General features: G+C 31.0%; 2 protein-coding genes across 2 annotated transcripts in view; one reads left to right on the forward strand and one right to left on the reverse strand.

Moving 5' to 3' along the window:
• Positions 1–14,183, reverse strand: part of LOC139514676 (IQCJ-SCHIP1 readthrough transcript protein-like) — a 51,089-nt gene extending 36,906 nt beyond the window's left edge. The window contains exons 1-5 of the mRNA XM_071304156.1: positions 14,004–14,183; positions 12,253–12,406; positions 9,046–9,084; positions 7,864–7,977; positions 2,126–2,190 (exon numbers count right to left, since the gene is read on the reverse strand). Coding sequence (XP_071160257.1) covers positions 2,126–2,190; positions 7,864–7,977; positions 9,046–9,084; positions 12,253–12,387 — 353 coding nt within the window. The 5' untranslated portion in view covers positions 12,388–12,406; positions 14,004–14,183. The remainder of the gene's footprint in view (positions 1–2,125; positions 2,191–7,863; positions 7,978–9,045; positions 9,085–12,252; positions 12,407–14,003) is intronic.
• Positions 14,184–17,169: 2,986 nt separating this feature from the next.
• Positions 17,170–19,903, forward strand: LOC139517739 (uncharacterized). The gene is made up of 5 exons (XM_071309113.1): positions 17,170–17,259; positions 17,385–17,466; positions 18,215–18,314; positions 18,807–18,885; positions 19,763–19,903. The coding sequence occupies exons 1-5, from the start codon at positions 17,201–17,203 to the stop codon at positions 19,857–19,859; spliced, it is 417 nt and encodes a 138-aa protein (XP_071165214.1). The 5' UTR covers positions 17,170–17,200; the 3' UTR covers positions 19,860–19,903.
• The last annotated feature ends 6,461 nt before the right edge of the window (positions 19,904–26,364 follow it).

Raw genomic sequence — 26,364 nt, forward strand, 5'->3', positions numbered from 1 at the left:
GTTATATTTATTTAAAAAAAAGTGTTTTGCTTTATGATTGACAGTTCCCCAAACAAAACAAACAAAAAAGGTTATATATAAATGTATAAAATTTGTGTTTGATCACTGAATTCTATATAAAATTCAGACCAGTATTTTATATTACCCAGTATTGCCCAGTATTACCCACTAAAACCCAGTAAAACCCGGGTTTTCCCAGTATTTCCCACTGGGCTGGGCAATACTCATAAAACCCGGGTTTTTGCCAACCCTGATGGATATGAATGCTTCAAACTATCTCAGACAACATACATTTGCATGTGTCCCTTTATGAAGATGAAGCTCACAGTCATAAAAAAATATCAGTCACTAAAAAATACCCAACTTACCAATAAACAAGTGCATTTGCAATTATTAATGCCATACCCACTGATATGAGATGTTTTTTTATTATATGCTTCATACCTTCCATTTACTTGTCAATTATTTAAATGATAATCATGATTTATACTCAAATGAGCTGATGGGTCTATTTCAGTTTTGAAACATTCATCTGACTTTATGTGATGTAAAGAAATAACTTTTTTAAGTTGAGAACAAAATGAATATATCTAGACTCTACCACACTATCTTATCCACCAAATAAATTTCAATCTTTTTTTTTTAATTTGGAAAACAAGAACATAAGTATTTTTAAAACACCAGGAATTACTAAATTTTTGGTATTGAAAGGAGGATTGTTAAAGCAGTTAACCCTTGTTTATTGAAAAATCACAGAGTTTTAAGAAAATTCAATAATGAAAGAAAAATTCTTTATTATGAAGAAGCTTCTATCCAAGCTTTGTGAAATTTGACGAAGTTCATTTATCAGATTAACCAAAAAACTGACCCTCAACAGGGGTAGATCCGGCAATTTTAAAATGAGGGGATCCCAACCCAGAGTAAAGGAAGGAAGGGGGGAGGGGTTTCAACTATATGCTCCCATTCAAATGCATTGATTGTTCAAAAAAAGGAGGGGTTCCAATGCAACCCCTGGAACACCTCCCCTTGGATCCGCCAATGCTCAATGATGAATAAAGAGCCATGATTAATGACTGCAAAATCAATCAGTATTCAAACCTTGGTCATGGACAAGACAAAAAGATTAAATGTTTATTTTTTCATTTAATTTCCTTATAATTACAGGTAGTGACAATACTCAGAGATATATTGATTATGCTTTTTTTAATACTTTTTACAAACAGGTAGGTGAAAGGGTCTGGGAATTAGGATGAGCATAAAGCACATGAGATCAAAATTATGCATTCTTATTACTCTGGAACTGAGGAGATGTTAAATTTGATCTCAATTGATTTGTTTTCAAAATTGCCTTAAAAAATTAGCACATGAACACATTATCAAATACATTTTAGTACTAAGGGGAATGTACTGTGTCACATTGCATCCTTAAAGGAAGTAAATTTACTTTATTAAGAGCTCCTATCTATTTCTCTCCTGTTTTTATATCCCATATATATATCCAAGTTCAAATCCCTCCTCTGCCATATCATAAGAAAGGCAAATGCAGTTTCCTTAACAGTTCGGTATTATCACAATCAATAGAAACCTATTCATTGATTCGAAACAAAGTCTACAGAAAAACAGTTTCAAATTCATTATTCTCTAGTGGTAAAGCACAGATTTTAGCTTTTGTTTTTATTGTTTTGCCATTTTATTCTGAAAAACTGTTTCAAAGTTTAAGAGTCTCATTGATATAATTGCTATTTCCAACCAATCAGGAATTATTTTACATAAGAATTAATGGGCAATTGATTTGAAATTGAGTTTTGTCTGTTTCTTAATTGCCTGATCAGTTTCAATTAACTTGTGCCTAGTTTGCAAGACATTCAGATATCAAAATATATATAAAAGATATAGCAAGAAATTGAGGATATGTCTTATACACACAATTCATAGTTATGGGGAGAGTCTTAGAATCTGAATGCAGAAACATGGACAGTTTTAGTATGAAATTCCATTTCTCCATAGTCCATATAAGCATGGTTAAGTCCTCCTAAATATGTAAAATTACACATCTTTCTTTGAAAATTGGTTCTGTTTTACTGTTTTAATAACCAATGATATAACTGAAAATTTCACAACTTACTTTTCCACTAACAGTTCTCCTTCTTCTGTTTGCTGCGTGATCTTTTCAAATCTTTCTTGTTCTTGCTGAAATCAATGGTACATGTATAAAGTTATCTATGAAATCAGAGGTACATGTATAAAGTTATCTATGAAATCAGAGGTACATGTATAAAGTTATCTATGAAATCAGATGTACATGTATAAAGTTATCTATGAAATCAGAGGTACATGTATAAAGTATATCTATGAAATCAGAGGTACATGTATAAAGTTATCTATCAAATCAGAGGTACATGTATAAAGTTATCTATGAAATCAGAGGTACATGTATAAAGTTATCTATCAAATAAGAGGTACATGTATAAAGTTATCTATGAAATCAGAGGTTCATGTATAAAGTTATCTATGAAATCAGAGGTACATGAATAATTCATCTATGAAATCAGAGGTACATGTATAAAGTTATCTATGAAATCAGAGGTACATGTATAAAGTTATCTATTAAATCAGGGTAACATGCATAAAGTTATCTTTGAAATCAGAGGTACATGTATAAAGTTATCTATGAAATCAGAGGTACATGTATAAAGTTATCTATCAAATCAGAGGTACATGTATAAAGTTATCTATGAAATCAGAGGTTCATGTATAAAGTTATCTATCAAATCAGAGGTACATGTATAAAGTTATCTATGAAATCAGAGGTTCATGTATAAAGTTATCTATGAAATCAGAGGTACATGAATAAGTCATCTATGAAATCAGAGGTACATGTATAAAGTTATCTATGAAATCAGAGGTACATGTATAAAGTTATCTATGAAATCAGGATAACATGCATAAAGTTATCTTTGAAATCAGAGGTACATGTATAAAGTTATCTATCAAATCAGAGGTACATGTATAAAGTTATCTATCAAATCAGAGGTACATGTATAAAGTTATCTATCAAATCAGAGGTACATGTATAAAGTTATCTATCAAATCAGAGGTACATGTATAAAGTTATCTACCAAATCAGAAGTATATGTATAAAGTTATCTATGAAATCAGAGGTACATGTATAAAGTTATCTATGAAATCAGAGGTACATGTATAAAGTTATCTATGAAATCAGAGGTACATGTATAAAGTTATCTATGAAATCAGAGGTACATGTATAAAGTTATCTATCAAATCAGAGGTACATGAATAAGTTATCTATGAAATCAGAGGTACATGTATAAAGTTATCTATGAAATCAGAGGTACATGTATAAAGTTACCTTCAAATCAGAGGTACATGTATAAAGTTATCTATCAAATCAGAGGTACATGTATAAAGTTATCTATGAAATCAGAGGTACATGTATAAAGTTATCTATCAAATCAGAGGTACATGTGTAAAGTTATCTATGAAATCAGAGGTACATGTGTAAAGTTATCTATAATATCAGAGGTACATGTGTAAAGTTATCTATGAAATCAGAGGTACATGTATAAAGTTATCTATGAAATCAGAAGTACATGTATAAAGCTATCTATCAAATCAGAGGTACATGTATAAGTTATCTATCAAATCAGAGGTACATGTTTAAAGTTATCTACCAAATCAGAAGTACATGTATAAAGTTATCTATGAAATCAGAGGTACATGTATAAAGTTAACTCTGAAATCAGAGGTACATGAATAAAGTTATCTATCAAATCAGAGGTACTTGTATAAAGTTATCTATGAAATCAGAGGTTCATGTATAAAGTTATCTATGAAATCAGAGGTACATGAATAATTCATCTATGAAATCAGAGGAACATGTATAAAGTTATCTATGAAATCAGAGGTACATGTATAAAGTTATCTATTAAATCAGGGTAACATGCATAAAGTTATCTTTGAAATCAGAGGTACATGAATAAGTTATCTATGAAATCAGAGGTACATGTATAAAGTTATCTATGAAATCAGAGGTACATGTATAAAGTTATCTATCAAATCAGAGGTACATGTATTAAGTTATCTATGAAATCAGAGGTACATGTATAAAGTTATCTATCAAATCAGAGGTACATGTATAAAGTATATCTATGAAATCAGAGGTACATGTATAAAGTTATCTATCAAATCAGAGGTACATGTATAAAGTTATCTATGAAATCAGAGGTTCATGTATAAAGTTATCTATGAAATCAGAGGTACATGTATAAAGTTATCTATCAAATCAGAGGTTCATGTATAAAGTTATCTATGAAATCAGAGGTACATGAATAAGTCATCTATGAAATCAGAGGTACATGTATAAAGTTATCTATGAAATCAGAGGTACATGTATAAAGTTATCTATGAAATCAGGATAACATGCATAAAGTTATCTTTGAAATCAGAGGTACATGTATAAAGTTATCTATGAAATCAGAGGTACATGTATAAAGTTATCTATCAAATCAGAGGTACATGTATAAAGCTATCTATCAAATCAGAGGTACATGTATAAAGTTATCTATCAAATCAGAGGTACATGTATAAAGTTATCTATCAAATCAGAGGTACATGTATAAAGTTATCTACCAAATCAGAAGTATATGTATAAAGTTATCTATGAAATCAGAGGTACATGTATAAAGTTATCTATGAAATCAGAGGTACATGTATAAAGTTATCTATGAAATCAGAAGTACATGTATAAAGCTATCTATCAAATCAGAGGTACATGTATAAGTTATCTATCAAATCAGAGGTACATGTTTAAAGTTATCTACCAAATCAGAAGTACATGTATAAAGTTATCTATGAAATCAGAGGTACATGTATAAAGTTAACTCTGAAATCAGAGGTAAATGTATAAAGTTATCTATCAAATCAGAGGTACTTGTATAAAGTTATCTATGAAATCAGAGGTTCATGTATAAAGTTATCTATGAAATCAGAGGTACATGAATAATTCATCTATGAAATCAGAGGAACATGTATAAAGTTATCTATGAAATCAGAGGTACATGTATAAAGTTATCTATTAAATCAGGGTAACATGCATAAAGTTATCTTTGAAATCAGAGGTACATGTATAAAGTTATCTATGAAATCAGAGGTACATGTATAAAGTTATCTATCAAATCAGAGGTACATGTATTAAGTTATCTATGAAATCAGAGGTACATGTATAAAGTTATCTATCAAATCAGAGGTACATGTATAAAGTTATCTATGAAATCAGAGGTACATGAATAAGTCATCTATGAAATCAGAGGTACATGTATAAAGTTATCTATGAAATCAGAGGTACATGTATAAAGTTATCTATGAAATCAGGATAACATGCATAAAGTTATCTTTGAAATCAGAGGTACATGTATAAAGTTATCTATGAAATCAGAGGTACATGTATAAAGTTATCTATCAAATCAGAGGTACATGTATAAAGCTATCTATCAAATCAGAGGTACATGTATAAAGTTATCTATCAAATCAGAGGTACTTGTATAAAGTTATCTATCAAATCAGAGGTACATGTATAAAGTTATCTACCAAATCAGAAGTATATGTATAAAGTTATCTATGAAATCAGAGGTACATGTATAAAGTTATCTATGAAATCAGAGGTACATGTATAAAGTTATCTATGAAATCAGAGGTACATGAATAAGTTATCTATGAAATCAGAGGTACATTTATAAAGTTATCTATGAAATCAGAGGTACATGTATAAAGTTATCTACCAAATCAGAGGTACATGTATAAAGTTATCTATCAAATCAGAGGTACTTGTATAAAGTTATCTATCAAATCAGAGGTACATGTATAAAGTTATCTACCAAATCAGAAGTATATGTATAAAGTTATCTATGAAATCAGAGGTACATGTATAAAGTTATCTATGAAATCAGAGGTACATGTGTAAAGTTATCTATCAAATCAGAGGTACATGTATAAAGTTATCTATGAAATCAGAGGTACATGTATAAAGTTATCTATGAAATCAGAGGTACATGAATAAGTTATCTATGAAATCAGAGGTACATGTATAAAGTTATCTATGAAATCAGAGGTACATGTATAAAGTTATCTATGAAATCAGAGGTACATGAATAAGTTATCTATGAAATCAGAGGTACATTTATAAAGTTATCTATGAAATCAGAGGTACATGTATAAAGTTACCGTACCTTCAAATCAGAGGTACATGTATAAAGTTATCTATCAAATCAGAGGTACATGTATAAAGTTATCTATCAAATCAGAGGTACATGTATAAAGTTATCTATCAAATCAGAGGTACATGTATAAAGTTATCTATCAAATCAGAGGTACATGTATAAAGTTATCTATCAAATCAGAGGTACATGTATAAAGTTATCTATCAAATCAGAGGTACATGTGTAAAGTTATCTATAAAATCAGAGGTACATGTGTAAAGTTATCTATGAAATCAGAGGTACATGTGTAAAGTTATCTATCAAATCAGAGGTACATGTATAAACTATAAAGTTATCTATGAAATCAGAGGTACATGTATAAAGTTATCTATGAAATCAAAAGTACATGTATAAAGTTAACTATCAAATCAGAGGTACATGTATAAGTTATCTATCAAATCAGAGGTACATGTATAAAGTTATCTACCAAATCAGAAGTACATGTATAAAGTTATCTATGAAATCAGAGGTACATGTATAAAGTTATCTATGAAATCAGAGGTACATGTATAAAGTTATCTATGAAATCAGAAGTACATGAATAAGTTATCTTTGAAATCATAGGTACATGTATAAAGTTATCTATCAAATCAGAGGTACATGTATAAGGTTATCTATGAAATCAGAGGTACATGTATAAGGTATATACATGATATAAGGTAATCTAAAGCAAAATCAACAAAGGTAAGTTAAATATTATTTTCAGTTTATATCCCTAAAAAAATATTACGGTCAATTAGACCATGCAAGATTTAAATGTTCAACCTTTTATACCAAAATTTTATAAAACAGTTTGTTAAATATTGCAAAATAAATAAAGCATTGACAACTATATAATACATTTTGAAGGGAATACATTCCTTTGGGAATAAGGAATACAGTGTTGTTGTACTATATCAAACTTATTGAGAATTAGATCATTGCATGAGATAGACACATTAAGGTATGTGACTGAATAAGATGTATTTATTGTACTCAAGTGGCCTCCCACTAAGCTAGGATAATAGTGAAACAGTACAAAGAAACTAAACAAAACTGACATTTACTTCATACTCATAATATTGTAACTAAGGCAACATCTTAAGAATAACAGTGGAAAAAGTATTGACCTAAAACTACTTACAAGTACAACAAACTAAGGCCGTACTTTAACCTATAATGGTTTACTTTTTAAATTGTTATTTGGATGGAGAGTTGTCTCATTGGCACTCACATCACATCTTCCTATATCTAGTTCAATCATTGTCAACTGACAGACAGAAAGTTTTCACATATATGCATGCAAAATTAGATTAAAACATCTCCTGAGGTATTAAATGCAAGAATAAGATTTATAATCAATACATGTGATGGCTTTATGGTGAACCCACACATCAATGTGTTGTAAACTAGTGTTGCTACTTTACTCTCTTGTTAATACATATCCCTTTTATTATTTTATTCATGTAACTTCAAGGCAGATAACTCTATGTTTTGCTTTCATTGACAAGAACATTTCCTATTGCCAAAAAAGTAAAGTAATGTGCTGTTATAATATGAATGTTTGAAGACAATTTCTATTTTTTAATACTTTCAAGTTGATAATTACCTGAGAAAATTGTTGGTAAAGTAGATCAACATATTTCTTTCTACCCTGATAGCCTCTGAAATGTCTTTGTATGCATGTTGCACAGTGCTCTAAATAGTTTTCTTCTTTCTTCTCCTGAAAGAATTAAGAAATATAGATTCAACTAATTTGTTTAATGGTTTACTGAATGTGCAGTATTTACTGGAATGAATACAATTTCACAGGACATCATCCTAATAAAAAAATTGAACTTTCCATTATTGTTTCAGCATTACAATGAACTTTACTTGGCACTAGTTTTATCAGTTTTGTTTTTCAGACTGGCAACTTTCCTGAAGACAGGAGACATTCATCAGTCTCACTGATACTTTTATTGGGGCAACAGGAAAGTCATAATATATTACCAAACTTATACATGTATTCACTATCAAGTACCATCCAGTAATATAATTTTAAAAGATATTGCTTAAAATTAAAGATGTATTATAAAGGGATGATATGTTTGATTAAAATGAAAGTTTTGGTTACAACTGAACATATAGATCAGTATCTAATTATTGAAAATACTAAACCAGTATTTAACTCTTTTACTACTTTAGATATTATGGATAGAAAATTTGACAAACAAAGATATTTATGTGCATTAATGGAAGTGGTTTTTTTTCCATTTAACTTTTTCTGCATAATGGTTTATAGACTCAGGGTGCCATGGTTTTTTACTAGTCTTAATAAAAAGAAGCATATTTTTTTTTTTAATATTTCCATGTACATTTGTACAATGTATTATTACTGGCAAGATTAGGGAAGATCATACATTGACCTATAATGGTTTACTTTTTTTTTTAAATTGTTATTTGGATGGAGAGTTGTCTCATTGGCACTCACACCACATCTTCCTATATCTATGTAACAAAAAATTATTTAGCCCTTTTTCAGTGTTTTCCTGAAAAAAACTTAAAGGCTGGGGGAATTGACAGAAAGAACGGGATCGTTAATTTTGAAAAAACGTGTATGGTGGCTTAAACAAAGTAATATGGCATTTTAAAGTTTGAAAAGATGTGGGTCTAAAGTTGATGCATGGTGGCACCCTCATGGGAAAACATTACTCTATTATCTTACATAATGACGTACAACAAAATTTTCCCTGTCTCATGATCTGACATTTTCAATTCCTTATTACAATCTTATAAATATTATACTTACTCCAGGAAAAAGTGCTTTAGTAATTGCAGGGTTAAATGCCTGTAAAACAAAACATCATTTTGAAGGATATGTGTCATTACACAACAACACAATTCGTATTTAAACAGAAAACATTTAGTCTCTATAGCTAGTTATGAAGTAAAGGACGATACAGAAACTTACAAATGTATTGCAATCAATTTCCAATACAATGTCTATGCTGGAGCCTAAGGAAAAATCACATAGAAATACATTAAGAAAGACTATCCCATAATTAAACTCCTGACAATTTGCTGATATTTTGACAGAAGTAGACACTTTCCTGTTTCATTAAATCACATAATGAAATCAGCAATGATTTATCAGACACAAATATATAAATATATTTTAATTAACCTCATTAACTCTTTGTTATTTAGAAACTAAATGTAGCACAGTGTAAGGGAGATAATTCATAATCAACTTTATCAAATTGTTATAATTATTGCTTATGAAGAGTGATGGGCCAACATCAGTGAAATGTAACCAAATTTAAACTACATTGTATCTGTAACCCATCATCATAGACTCACATACTCGAAGTCAGCTCCATATGTGAAGGCATTTAGAAAAAAGTGCATATAATTGTTATTTTCAAGAATTTTTCAGTCTGTAATTTTAATAATAATCTGCAGAGTGAACCCAAATATATTGAAATATAAAAGTATCACAAAACCGATCTGGTCCGAGAACACAATTAATTCGTAGTGCATTTCTTTTAGAACATAAATGAAAATAAAAAAAATCCCACCTGCGCTTTCTCAAAGAAACTTTTACAGTGTGTTGTACTACTTTTGGGACAAATTATATCAAATTTATAGAAAACTTCATCGCCTCTAACTCAAAATATGGACAATTTTATGTTTAGGGCGTCTTGAAATCTTTTGACAGCTTCCGAAGTGCTCCTTTTCAACCTTTTTCAGCTGGACCAAATCACTACTTTCCTTTAAAATTCTGAACCCAAATTTTTTTACAGTGTAATTTCATCCCCCTACTTGCAATTTGAGGCATTAAACATGGAGAAATAAATTTGGAAGGGGTATAAAAATTAATGGCAAGTAACCCACAGTCAACAATAGGGACTATATTTGTGAACAACGAAAATCAAGGGACGACAATAGTGGTCTCGGACCTATTTGGTAGAAAGAGTTGACAAATCTTAAAAAAACTTGGTATGAACAAAGCTTAATGTATTATAACACTGCTTACAAAGTTTCATGACAATAGGATGTATATTATAGACATTAAGTTAAGTTCTATACTCATCTTTGCATGTAAAATTTTGACGTTAAAATTGAAAAATTTCAACTATCAACATTTGGGGCTTTAAAAATTAAAATATTGCAAAAAAATACTTTTTAAATGCCTTAATAATTAACTTATCATGTACTAAAAGCAATAGAGTACTCACTTGATTTATCAGACTTGGCATAATTATTCAAAAGTAAAATTTATATGAGCCTGCACCTAAAAATTTAGGTTTTTCAATGAAGGGGGGCCTTACATGAAGATGTAATATTTTCCAGCAATTTTAAATTTGTGAAGCTTTTTGGTTGGAAATAATCCTTACATATGTATTTAAAGTACTTTAAATGGAAAGAAAAGTTACAAATAATATATCATATTAGTTTAAAAGGGTCTTAGGCCAAGTAAGACTGGAAAAAAATTAGGGTCAATTTAGGCCGTGCCACATATTCACATTAAAAAATGCATATTGAGGCTATAAGAAATAAAAATTTGTGTCTTTTTTATCATTTCTATACTCATGTTGACATGATGCAACAAATCTGAGCACAAAAAGACTCTTGCAATTAACTTTTCTTACAAGCAGTATGGGCTGAAACAAAGATTTTTGCCTTTTTAGGGAAAAACTTGCATGCAATTTATTCTCAACAGGCTTATATTTAAACCACTTGCTATCCTACAGAAGAAAAGAAATATATTATGTGAAATGGAACAGGTACAATAGACATTATAAAGTGCATTTGATACAAATTTAGTGAGGTCTCTAATATGGACATCAAATTTTATATACCAAGCTCCCCACTATTGACTTCATCCAAACAAGGCGTTAGACAAGGGTCATTTATATAACATATTTTGCACATTTTATCTGAGATAAACTTCTTTTCTGTAGATTCAGAGTTCATAAATAAGTAAAAGAAGCAGATAAAGGCATAGAAACACAAATATTGACACATAAAAACCTGTCAGATAGAAAGTCAGGATGCCATTTATGCATCAATATTGAAAAAGTTATAAAATGCCTATTTTGACCATAAAATGTCAAAATTGGTCGTTTTTGCAGAAATTCTATAAAATAAAAGTTTAAATCCTTTAGTTTCATGCTATTTGACAAGTTGACACCATCAAATCATTTAGGGAAGTTGCCAGAGTACAAATTCTATATTTACAGATTTCACCTCTTAGGTCCGAGAACACAATTAATTTGTAGCATTTCTTTTAGAACATAAATGAAAATAAAAAAAATCCCACCTGCGCTTTCTCAAAGAAACTTTTACAGTGTGTTGTACTACTTTTGGGACAAATTATATCAAATTTATAGAAAACTTCATCGCCTCTAACTCAAAATATGGACAATTTTATGTTTAGGGCGTCTTGAAATCTTTTGACAGCTTCCGAAGTGCTCATTTTCAACCTTTTTCAGCTGGACCAAATCACTACTTTCCTTTAAAATTCTGAACCCAAATTTTTTTACAGTGTAATTTCATCCCCCTACTTGCAATTTGAGGCATTAAACATGGAGAAATAAATTTGGAAGGGGTATAAAAATTAATGGCAAGTAACCCACAGTCAACAATAGGGACTATATTTGTGAACAACGAAAATCAAGGGACGACAATAGTGGTCTCTGACCATCTGACAGGAGTTGTTTCCCATAGGCCTAAGTATATAAATAATTTAATTGATTTAGAAATGTAATTTTTCCAGGTCACAGTGGCTTCAAAAATGACTCATGTTTTGTCAATAATATTGCTTGTTGTTTTATAATTATAAACAATGTTATAATACATATATATTACTTTGTTTAATTGTGTATGCATGTTTTGTTTAAATGTACTTTCTTGTATCTTGTATGGCCTTGAAATAAGTCATCCTGCAGCCAGTTTTATGAGTCCAAAGCCTGTAACAAGTTACTATATATATAACAAGTGTACATTTATGTACCTTCATAACTTCTATGTTCCTTTCCAATCTATCATGTCTGAGTTGTTCTAGATCTGGTTTCTCTAATGTTGTATCACTCTCAGTATTCAGCTTTGGGTAAGACATATCTCCTGGTTCTTTTATTGTAGTATTCATTTCTGGTGATCTAAAATTTCTAAAGGAAAAAAGGAAACAAAATGTCTACATAGATACTCAGTGATTACATGCATATATATATATATATATATATATATATATCCTTCTACAACGAAATTTGTTTGACATGCACACGTATAAAAATTGCGGTTTTTATCCAAGGCAATCATAGGTTTGAACGTAGTTTTCAATTTAGACTCGTATATATATATATATATATATATATATATATACAACTCGTATATATTGAAGATTTTTTTTAATAAATACTGAGATTTAAAGCAAGATGAACATGCAATGAAGGAGGATTATAATGTACTAAGGGCATTGGCATTACAGTAATTCAGATAAAGCCTTTTAATTAGATGAAAGCATTATTCTTTAGAATACTTTCCATCTATTTGATACATTCAATGTACATACTCTTATTCCTGTTGATAAATTTATACCAAAAAAACACACCAATCTAGCATCAACAAGAGGATGTCAGTGTGACAGCAAACTGGATTTCCCTCAGAGGTTGAACCCTGTACAGTTGAGCAAGTATGGACACTACATTTAAGCTTAAACACCTCTGGTTTTGATTCAGATTGAATATTTGACACAGCATAGATTTGTGAAACAAAATGAATGTGGTCATAGAAAAAAATGAAGTCAAGAACGGAAAATTTTACCTACATTTGTAAATGTACAGTATTATGGTACAATATCCAAAATCTAAGTACATCGTTAGAATCATAATGTGAGTGTGAAATGTGTAACTTTTCCTTTTGTGATCAATATTCTTTTGTCAGCTCTGCCATTCATGTGTCCATGGTTGTTATGGATTGGGATTTCGGTCATTTCTAGTCTTTTTCGGATGATTCTGACCTCCGATCCTTAGTTCCTTCAGATAATTCAATTGGGGACTAAAGAAAATTTACAAAAATTAATTTATAGCCCAAATCCAGTCATTGTATTTCACTTACTTCCATGAAAAAGGGGCATGACACCATTTTTTATTCCTTAATAGGGCAGGACGTCAAGAAAACACAAGAGGGTGCCATAAGAGACCAAAAACATCCTGCTGGAAACACTACTTTCGTTGATTTGTAAAATTTAAAGCAACTGAAAGCAAGTATGGTGAACAACCCGGCAAAGCAAAGTTACCGAGGGGAAAACTACTTATCCCTCCAGTCACCTACATTGTACTAGCATGAGCCATAGACACAGGTATGTGGAGCTCTCAGGGCTTCTTCTGCTGCTTTTGCCTGACAATGGCCATAATAAACGAGCTGATAATGGCCACAATCAACGAGCTGATAATGGCCACAATCAACGAGCTGATAATTATGCTTGGGGAGAATACTAGCCTTGTTTGTTTTAGTCCGACTCCATGTCATGACTCATTGTTACGTATGACGGTATGTGCAATGTTTATACCTAGGTGAGAGTTGGTTTAGTATATCTCTTTGTGTGTTCGGACCCGTACAGTAAAAGAGGCCAAGATTCCTGGACGGTGATTTCTTTTCTTATTGCCGCTTACTTAGTCTTTTAATCGCTAATTAATGAGAGCCAACAGAAATGAGAGAAGAACACATATCGACATGAGGAAATTTATTGTGCAATATATTTACCTTTCAAACTTGCAGCTATAGAAGAGAAATATTCTAAATGAAGCTATGCTTGTGCCCGTATTGGAAACTTAATGTAATCAGCGTTTCAAATTACATTCTTAATTTCCAACTCGAAAAACTGACTCAAACCGGAAACGTCATTTGCTAACTTTGCTGTTATTCCACAGTTTCGGATTCACCAAAAAAATATAAAAATGTTTAGGTGTCACTAAAAGGTATACGGAGCGTCCGGAATAGCCCCGAGAAAATTATACAGACTAGCCACGTTAAGACCAAATACACATATTAATCAGATATATTTTTACCAGAAATACGTTCCCTCTAAGACCATTATATTCCAAAGCAAACAATAAGATAACATCATACTAAATTGTATACGCATATTGTTGGTTTTATGGAAGTCGGAGTTCATTTAATTTTGATATTTCTTTAATTCATTTTGTAACACTTTGTAGTGTATAGTTTTGTATAAATGAGTTCTATCGGCTGTTATTCCTTCTTCACAGTTTTTTTTTAAATTGTTCTTTGAATGATTCATCTTCCATAGCAATATTTTCGATGAGACAGTGGTTTTTATGAAACGGTTTTGTTTTGATATGTTTCAATTTTTCATGAATTATATTTACTTGAATATTTCAGGATATTATTTTCAATGTGATTTTTTCCCCCAAGCTCTAATACATATTTTCAAGGACGTATAACTAACATAATATACGTCCTTAATATTTTTTTACCACTGATTAAGCTTCAATTCGATATATTATTATTATTTTATAGTATTTGTATTCATTAAGTTTTTGTATTTAACTATTCAATAGTTGAATTTCACGGATGAAGAAATAACAACTACTGTGACATTTTTTTCACCGATCAAATTTCGAACGGAAAATTTGCTTCTTACAGTATTTTTTCCAGGAAATTATTTCCCAGAAAAATATCAGTGTATGAAAATAGAGGAAATGTGGAATGACTCACAAAAAAATCAACTACCTGCCACCAGAGTTTAAATGGCGTGGATATAAGCAACGACAGGTCAACTACAGCTTTCAACCATGAGAAAACCCCATATCATATACTCAACTATAAAAGACTCCCGGCGACACGAAAAAGTAGAAACAATTTATATAAGAAATCTAAAACTGCAATTTACGAAAATCAAATATGTCAGGCCAGAACCAACAACAAACAACAACTACGAAATTACAGATTTTCAACGTGGGCCAGGCACGAAAACCATGTGGTGGGGTAAAAAGAACAGAACATTGAAACGGGTGTGAAAATGAGACAACAACCCGACCATGCCAAAGGAAAGCAACAAAAAGGTCTTAATATGGTTTACTTTTTAAATTGTTATTTGGATGGAGAGTTGTCTCATTGGCACTCACACCACATCTTCCTGTATCTATTAACCGCAGCAAGAAAATCCCGCACCCGGAGGCGGGCTTCATCGGACCGCTAAACAATAATGTATCAGCGACATAGAATGATATGTTTCTGAGCGCTTAACCCTTCCCAAGTTTGTGGCAGTGGTGTAAGAGCGCAAAACATAAGAAAAACCGTACAAATCGATCACAACTGACTTGACTCAATAGATTTATACAAATAAAATTGAGAATGGAAATGGGGAATGTGTCAAAGAGAAAACAACCCGACCAAAATAAAAAAAACACAACAGCAGAAGGTCACCAACAGGTCTTCAATGTAGCGAGAAATTCCCGCACCCGGAGGCGTCCTTCAGCTGGCCCCTAAACAAATATATACTAGTTCAGTGATAATGAACGCCATACTAATTTCCAAATTGTACACAAGAAACTAAAATTTAAATAATACAAGACTAACAAAGGCCAGAGGCTCCTGACTTTAAGCACAGAAATAAAAGACAGCAAAAAAAAAAAAAAAAAGACGCAAACGCACATCATGTGTACATCTATGATTTCGTATACAGACCTGATAAACAGTCGAAAAACACACGACCTTGAGTAACGCCAAACTATAAGAAATGAGTATTGGCAAGATATTTTTATAATAAACGGCTGCCTTGTTAATTTGGTACTTTCGGACATGTAACTAAAAACGATTCATTAACTCTATTAAAAACAAAGTTAACTAGTATACACACAGAGCTCACTTTCAGTTGGCTTTTATACCTTTTTACAATTAAACAGACGGAAGTAACCAATTGTTTTCGGAATTGGGACAAACTTTCTATCTATCTTTCTTTTAAGTTTGTATTATCATTTCTTCTAAAACCAGTTGTTGGCATGATACGGGTTATGTTCTTCGCGTATTTTATGATAGTATGATACTAAATATCCAACGGAAGGGATTGTGCCTGATATTGATATGAAGACATAATCTTTCAATCTGCTGAGGTCTGGAACCGGCATGTCAGTAACTGCTAGTGGTCATATTGTTTACATATGTTGATCATTATCATGTTGCTTGTTTCTGCGGTTACCTTTTCCACAGTGGCACGCGGTATAGGGAGAAGGTTGATATCTAACAAAACATGGTAACTCGTATTTTTGTGCCTGTCCGAAGTCATGGACCTCTGGCCTTTCTTAGTCTTGTATGCCTCTAAATTTTGATTTAGTTATGTATATCGTTAAGTTATACGTCAGGTTACTCTAAACTAGTAACATTAAGTGTTTAGGGACAATTTGAAACCAGCCTCCAAGTGTGAAACTAAGTTTTATCGCTGTGTTGAAGACCAATTGGTGGCCTTGAGCTGTTTCATGCTCTTTGGTCGGGTTTTTGTCTTTTTGACACATTCTCCGATTTCATTCTCAATTCTATTTATTTATTTGGCATTGAAAATTATTTCTTTTCAAGTACACAAATAAAAAAGGTATCTGCAATAATTAAGTTTGTGTGTTTAATGCAAGACATCAAAAGCTAGTTTTATACATTCATTTACGAATCGTTTTGATATCCATGATCACTTTTAAGTGTGAACTCCTAGGGAAAGGTGTGGTTCCTCCAATTTAATGAGTCCCAAAATGAACTGGTTGCGTGACAAGCGTGAACATAACATTTTTGAGATACCTTTTACAGAAGAAAAAACAATGGAGTGAGATGGATTGAATATTATACGAGATCTCAGCATCAGTCGTTAGCTGCAAAGGACGATTGGCAGACCTTGGAGCATTATGACGTTCGTTGTATCGTGCTTGGAAACGTTTCTTTTTCGTTAATCTATGGCGTTTACCACCATGGGTATACGGTCATTCAAGGTATTGTGGACATATCTTAATTGGTAAGTAATATATTTCATAAAATAATATAAGATCGTAAAAGTTTAATTATCATAGTATAGTTTAATATGGAAATAATAAAGATTTAAGACATGTGACTAAATTTCTACCTTTTTTTGCGTTTAAGTGAAGAACCGCAGTGGACGCTATTGCACTGGATATTTGGAAAGCCACGTAATATTTGTCCTACCATTGCAGATTTGTTGCAGGTATGTCTATGAACAGTTACAATAATAATATTGCTATGCAATAATATTATATATTTGTGCTTGTGCATTTCTTTATCAGTTTTAAACTTTAAATTAGCACGTAATTGAATTTGAACAAGATTATGGTGAAAGAAGAAGAAAACCACATAAGATAACTAATGAACAATTTACAAAGTGGACTTTGATCATTGTTGAAGGCAGTACGTTGACCTATAGTTGTTATTTTTTGTGTCATTTGGGCTATTGTGGAGACTTGTCTCATTGGCAATTAAACCACATTTTTTTTTTATATATCATATAAAACGCGTATGGCGGAAATATGCGAATGAGAACTCAGCCGCAGAGAGTGTGTGTGTATAATGAGTTTCTAATTCCCGTCTTTAATATAATATATATAATTCTCCGAGTGTACATAGTTTTATTTTTCAAAGTATTCTATAAAAAATGACTTAAAATGACTCTATCTCCACCAATGTAAACAGCCTGTCTCAAGCACGGATAAAGACATTTTTCTTTAAATTGTCACAATCGTATATTTTACTTTTGGCGCAAATGATACGAACAGGTAGCGCAAACGTAGCAAAGGAGAAAAAAGTTGTGGGGCAAAAGGCGCAATTCTCCCGTTAATCCCAACACTATATACTATATATAAGGAAGCTTCATACATTGATTTTCTATTATAGTCTGAATGTTTTTGACTTTACATAAAGGACAAAGGTAATATGAAAAAATAATTCTTTTCTTTCAGACATTGTCTCTGTCATTTCTTTTGTTCGCTATAGTCTTCTCTATGGTGTTAAAGATCCTACCATGGCTGAGAAAAGGATACATATACTTGCAAATATTCGGTATGTTGAATTTTATGTTCAAACTGGTAATATTTTTGATAACGTACCTTTAAACTGTTTCTTTTAAAACAAAGTCGCCTCTTTTCCTTGCAGACAGGGTTAAATAATCCAATACAAATATTTTAGTAGATTCTCATATCTCATATTTTATCTCATGTTTTAGTGCCAAAATTGCTCAGTCTTCCCAGTATCAGTAAATCTTAAATCTAGGCTATGACCCAGCTTTTTCATACAATTTAATATAATTGCTCAGAATACATTGTGATATCGATCGGTAACATTTTGGTACTTTTTGTTATTTCAAGTGTTTTTTGTACTTTAAATTAATGAGTTAATCTGATGATTTATTTATTTTTGAATAAATTATATATTTTCAAATAAATTTAAGATCAAACTATTTAAATATTGTCTGCATCGTTAGATCTGAAATATTTTGTGTTTCTATGACCACGTGATAATTCCAGGAGTATATCATACGATGACTATTTGTAGGAGAAACCGTTAGATATGCACGTGTGATAAAGGAACCGGCGGAGACCAAGGGCCCGAATAGGAAATCAAAAGAGGTGATGTAAGTATCTGCTGGCATTGTCATATGCACAATCCTATAAGTATAAATCAATTTATATATTTAATCGCAGATTACGGTATGGGTTTAGATCACCACCCATGGATCGTGGCTAAAGCCAGCGAACGGTGATAAGTAATTGTTCACATCTTTGCCCTTTGGTCTTTTGAGAAAATCTGCCGCACTGGCAATTGTTCTACATCTTTTTTTTCGAGCCTGTGAGATTTGATCGTGAAAGCGTGTTTTAACTATTATACATTCTGTTGTCGACTCGTCGATATTTAGGTATTGTATGTGGTTAAAGTTATTATTTCACATCAATAACGTTTCAAAACCTTCATGAAATTCGAAGAAACTTTGGACAAAAGCTTTTCCATGATAAAAATTTATTATCCAGTGCAAAATTTGTATTTCTTCATTTGTTGTATCTTAATTACTGCTTTTAAAATAACAAAGTGGTTTCGTTTGCAGTCAATATTGAGATACAGTCTTGGGTTAAAGGTTTTTTTTTAAGATATCAACAACTTTGTCAAACCTTCATAGATTTCCATAAAATTTTACCAATTTTTTTTTATGATTTTAAAACATGTAATGCAAAACATTGTAAAATTTCCTTGAATATCACGAGGTAGCATCTGAAGGAAATTTTCCGATCACTGATAAATGGACAATGCTATAATTACCACTTTTACTCTAACGACGACAGCAATAGCAGGCGTAAACCCTTTCCATTAGAGAATGATAAATTGTCAAGACTCTTTAATTAATAATTAATTTATAAATCCAATTTTCAATACGGTACGAATTATCCAAGTATCAGCTTACTTGACGGGGAATTTTTTTAGAGGAATTTTTTATATTTATTTTTTATTTTTTACAGAGTTACAATACAGTTGCCATCAATATATACCACAGATATACGTGAAAGACTACAGATTCACTGTGAAATATTGCCAAGAGTAGCAACCAACGATTGATGTTTTAATAATTATATAATAGAAATAAAACTATAATATCGTTACTCAAGTTTTTCTTAGTATATTTATAGTGACTGGTCTATTTTTTCTCTGAGTATAGTTGCACCGATCAGGTATGCATGACAGAACAATTGTTTTATAGCTGCTGTTATGTACAATATTGTAACACAACCGTCAAAATATATACACAAATGGTCAAAATATTGGAAAAACCATCCAATCTTTGACAATAACACATCTTTCATAAATTTTCAAAGAAAGCTTTTAAAATGTCTGTAAAGTTTTGTCCATCATATTATTTCACTGTAACATTATGATCACCATGCAAACCTGCTATCATACCGGAAAGCTCTAAAATAGAAAACAAAAATCTGAGTTCCACTAACACAAACAACAAAATGAAGATCTAAAAAAACAAAGATTACGTATTTCACTTAACGCATGCAAGGTCTGATTTGTTTGGGGGGTCGGCTATATTTTCAGTCTTCGGTTATATCAGCTCGTCAACTTTTGTATTTAATAGGTTTCGAATTTTAAATTATTGACCTTCAACAATGCGGTAATGGTTTCTGTTATTCGGTGTTTTCAATTAGAACGCTAGGCTGTTGAATTCAAACTCAAGAACTAGTATTCCTTAGTGCAATAAATAAATGTTAACATAAACTTTCAAGAAATATTTTCAAGTTTAGGAGTTCTCGGTGACATCCAATATATTTCGTTTGGTTGATAGTTTTTTTTTCTTAGTATCCTATACATTAATGAGTGATTTATGTGTTACCCAGAAATTTCTACATAACTTTTGCTTTATAATTTGGGAAAAAAATGAATCAAACAACGTACTTTTCCCGGAGTCAAGACGGGAAAGACACAGTATTTTCTTATCCATCCCAACTGCTCTCCCGATCTCATAACCAACACCAAGCGATGGCTGTGTTACCTCTGCAATTACAACTAAAATGGAGAACTTTTAGCCGTTATATTATGATTAAGTACAATTGCTGATATTTCATTTGATCATAATAGTTTCCAAATCTTAGTATTTGAAAAAAGTTTTAACTCATGAGAATTCTCTAGTATCAAAAATTATCAATCACACGAGTACATGGCATATACATACTAAATTAAATGATACTTCCCTCAGTAATTAAGGTAGTTTTACAGATATAAACCGTGCATTTCTTGTTCCCTTTCCTTCTTCTACATGTAATAGAATGTACATTCAATAGTTAGCAGACTTTAAATCTAAGATTTTAGCACCAGTTTAGATTTGAATATTATACGAGTATAACCTTAATTGCAGGAAATAAAGAAAAAGTGTTATTTTTTACTCGGTTGTTGTATGGAAATATTATTTGTAAAGCACACATAATTAAAAATTGTTGCTCAAGGCCTTTTTGGCTTAATAAACGTATTGAAAAAAAGCTTAAAATTAAACTGTTGTTTGGTAAATCACTGGATCTGGTATGACAGTTATTTCGTTATTTGTTTCAAATGAGACTAAGACTTTTCTATTATTTTGTCTGTTTATTAAATTAATTTTGTACAAATTACTATGTGGATAACACATTTTTTCATGACGTTACTGAATGAACTTACATACGGAACAGTCGACAATATAAGAGTATAAGATTGTACGATTTCTATAACAGCAGTTAAAGTGTCTTGAAAATAGTCCGGAATATGACAGTTGTTATCAAACGTTCTGTTTCTGTGTATCTTAGCGTTTGTTCAGTGTTTCTGTTTTTCCGTTGTTGTCCTCTTATGATTGAGGAAAGATCACAATTTATTATGTAAATTTCAATCTGGTTTTCAACCAGGTGATAGTACAGTAAATCAACTAGCAGAAATATATAATACTATTATTTCCAATCTTGATCAAGGAAAAGATATTCGCTTTATTTTTTGCGATATTTCCAAAGCTTTTGACAAAGTTTGTCATGATGGTTTACTATATAAATTGAAAGTTTTTGGTATCCATAGTAATTTAATTGATTGGATTGGAGATTACCTAGGTGACAGATGCCAGAAAGTTGTTTTGGATGGGTTTTATTCATCTCAAAAAGGTACCAGTGCTGGGGTACCCCAAGGCTCGGTACTGGGTCCATTCCTTTTTTTAACTTATATTAATGATATAGTGGAAAATATGAGTAATCATATTAGATTATTTGCAGATGACACCTCTTTATATGCCATTATTGATGATGACTATGATACTGTTTCTATGTCTTTGACTGATGATCTTGGGAGAATTAAAACATGGGCTGAAAACTGGGCTGTAACCTTTAATCCCTCCAAAACAGAAACCCTTTTATTTTCTAGAAAAGATATCAATCCTCCCCCTTTATACTTTGGCATTGGAGGGGACCAAATAAAAGAAGTTAAAAGTCACTGTCACCTAGGTCTCAACTTTGAGAGTAAGGCTAATTGGAAATTACATATAAATGCAATTTATAAAAAAGCATGTTCTAGATTACATTTATTAAGACAAGTAAAATATAGTTTGGATCGAAATGTACTTATAACAATTTATACAGCATTTATTCGCCCTATTCTAGAATATGCAAACATTATATGGGATAATTGTACTTTACAAGAAGCTAACTTATTAGAAAGTGTTCAAATTGAAGCTGCTCGTATTATTACTGGTCTCCGACGTACAACTTCTCTTAAAAAATTATACACTGAAATAGGTCTTGAAAAATTATCAGACAGAAGGAAGAAGCATAAACTTACTACATTTTATAAAATAAAAAATGGATTTTCTCCAAGTTACATGATAGATTTATTAGAACCTTGTTTTCTCACATCGAATGATTACAATCTTAGGAGAGACTCTCAGAATTATACCATCCCAATGTGCAGAACAGTTTCATATTATAAAAGTTTCATACCATCTGTTGTTAAACTCTGGAATGAATTAGATACTAATGCTAAAAATGCTTTGTCGATTAACCAGTTCAAATCTGTACTTGATAAAATATATAAACCAGAAATTCCTCCTAAATATTTTTGTTCAGGTATAAGAAAATTTAATATTATTCATTGTCAATTACGAAACGATGCAAGTAATTTAAATTCTCACTTGTTTCATGATTTTTTGACAGAAGAACCTTCCTGTCCTAAATGTTTATATAAATGTGAAGACAACCAACATTATTTTTTTGATTGTCCATCTTACACTATTAACAGGATCACACTCCTTGATAAACTGTCTGCTTATGGAGTTGATATTGATTTAAACTTGATACTATTTGGTGATCAATCTATGAGTATTGAAGACAATGTGCAGATAGTTAAGGCTGTTCATGAATATATAAAAAATTCAGAGAGATTTGTATAATGAAATGTATTTTATAGTCCAAAACCAAATTAAAAATTAACTTTTACTTTGTATGTCTGTACTTTATATTATATTAAGCTCTTAGACCCGAACCAGCTGAAAAATAATTAAAATTGAAACAAAAGTATAATGAAACGACAGTACATTGAAATTAATATTATTAAAGCTAAAAAGCTATTAAATGCACCTTTATTTCTATATCATTCATATATTCAATTTGTATATCTTTAATTTCTTAAATCTATTTTTTTTTCTTTTATTATTAACATTCTAAATTCTTTTTATATTATTATAATTCTTTAATGTATCAATATGGTTACTACTCGTTGTCGTTTTTCTTCAGGTGCAATAATTTAGTAAAAATAAGTACATGATATCAAACATGTTGTTTTAAAAATGAGTTATTAAATTTATTATTTTAGATAGCTGACTGGTGACCATTTAATTTAATGTGAGACCTCTAAATCAATGTTGGAGTATATAACCTAGAATACTAAAACTTTTTTTTTTTTTTTTTTTTTATTTATTTTTTCATAATTTTTCTGAGTTAACATTTGAAGCATTTTAAAATAGTCATACTTTTGATCTGAGGTAACTATTTGAAATATCATTCCAGTCAGCTAAGAGGTATTTTTGAAAAATTAATTCTGTTTTGTCTTTATGTTTGTGTATGTGTTGCTTTGTTTGAATGTAATATATTGTACCTTGTTTTGTGGAGAGGGCTTACATAGGCTATGCCTGTTGCCCAATCCAATTCAATTTATTTGAATAAAATATTGTTTAAACTAAACTAAACTTTCCCCTTGGTTTAAGTTTGTGACACTGATTTGTTTTCGCTTAATCTATGGAATATGACTTTTGAACAGCGGAATAATACTATTGCCTTTATTTAGCATCTTGAGCATTTCATACCCCAAACTTGAAATTTCAACAAACTGATCGAATGTAGTATCATTTGAATGAATACAAGATTGATTGTTAGACAACACATTGGATTTCTTTAATAGAATTAAAATATGTTTGAATAAAATGTTTTTAATTATTTGACAAACGACGTATTAGTGTGACCTTTTAAAATATTTAATTACAGATAATATAGTAAATTTTGAAGGAGTACTCTACAGAAGAGACATACCGCACATATACGTTCAACTTACCATCACAACTCTTTAATTTGGTCAAACATGACTGATGTACCTCTTTACTTCCCATTTTTATTTCATCTGTAAAATTATACAATCAGTTATTTAATCTGCTTAGCCTAAAAATTACACATCTTAAATTGAGAGTGCAAATGGGGGAATGTATTAAAAAAACAACCCGACCAAAGGAAAGAAAAACAGCAGAAGACCTATGGGTCTCCAACAGAGAAAGAAAATAAGTAACTCGGAGGCAGGTTTTAGCTTTTCCCCCTTAACAAAAATGTGCACTTGATTTGGAACAAGTGGAAACATGCGGCGGTGTCAAAAACGTATTGAGAGATCTAAACCCTCCCCCTTTACATATAGCGAATGTAATAAAAAACAAACACACAACAATACGCACGGTAAAATCTAGTTTAAAATAAGTCGTAGTCCGATGTTAGAATATGTATCAAAACTAACTAACCTAGCAAAATGGCAGTAAAACATGAATTAACAGAGAACTACCAGCAGTAACTGATATGCCAGCTCCAAACCTCAAATAAACTGATTGAAAAATCATGTCCTCATCATACAAAATTCAAGCACAGACCCCTACGTTAATGGCTTGAGCATCATATTACTATCAGATAATAAAATATATGAAACGAACATACAGTTACACGTTCCATGCCAACTGGTGTTGATATTTTCAACATCATTGAGTTACAATTTGTGACATTTTTTAAGAACTGCATCTATGAGTATTTTGATACAGTACTTAATTATTTATAATTTTTTGGTTCTAGGTATGCCAACGATATCAGTTAGACATTGACAAATAAGTTTGCAACACAACAATTCATGCCATTTATTTTGATTGAACGTACACGTCGAAAAGAATAAAATTGATACATTCTACATATGTTAAACAACTTGTATACGGTTAGAGAGTTCGAACAACTATATCTTTTAATGCATTGTATCTAATGTAGAAAGTTTAAAAGGTTCGTGCAAACCTATCCGTCCAATTAAGTAAAGCCATCGGAATTCATTTTATCGTAATATAGTATATTGGCTGTTTTCCTTTAGATGTACGACTTGTCATGAAGTATTAACATGACCTACCTTGTACTGCTGTTTGTGTTCCAACGTATTCTGTGAGTAATTCGCCATACTTAGATTTCAGTTCACCAATTATAGAAGCGTACAGCTCAATGTCTTGTCTACCACCTTGAATGCTTCCACAGAAATATATCTTCATTTTCAGTCGGTATAAGGCCGCGCACTACAGTAACTTTTAATTATATATAAGTTATTGATCATTTGTTTTCATTTACTTCGTGTGTGTTTAATTAGGTTATGACCAGTTTGATAACTTTTGATACATCTAAAGATTACATTTTATCTCGTGAAACTATCTGCCATATTGATTCAGAACATCTCAGACGTAATTTTTTTAATTTAATCAGTAATAGAGAAACGCAAAATTAGGATACCATGCACTCTATTCTGTAGGCATCATTATTATAATAGATATAGGAAGATTTGGTGTGAGTGCCAGCGAGCGCAACTCTCCATCCAAATACCAATTTATAAAAGTAAACCATCATAGGTCAATGTACGGCGGCCTTCAACACGGAGACTTGGCTCACAACGCACAACAACATATAAAGGACCCCAAAATTACTAGTGTAAAACCATTCAAACGGGAAAACCAACGGTATAATCTATATAAAAAAACGAGAAACGAAAAACTCGTATAAATTACATAAACAAACGACAACTATTGTACATCAGATTCCTGCCATAGGACAGGTGCAAACATTTGCAGCGGGATTAAACGTTTAAATGGTACCAAACCTTCTCCCTTTTTCTGAAACAATAGTATAACATCACAACACAGAAAAACATGTTAAAATTAATCCACTTTGCATATCAAAAAAAATTCTCTCCAATATTGTAGACAAGAATAGAATTCATGACAAAAATAGCTGTTTTGATAATCTTCACAATATTGCTGAACTTTAGTCTGTTTAGTTTC

This window comes from Mytilus edulis, chromosome 3 (assembly GCF_963676685.1).
Source record: "Mytilus edulis chromosome 3, xbMytEdul2.2, whole genome shotgun sequence".
NCBI lineage: Eukaryota > Metazoa > Mollusca > Bivalvia > Mytilida > Mytilidae > Mytilus > Mytilus edulis.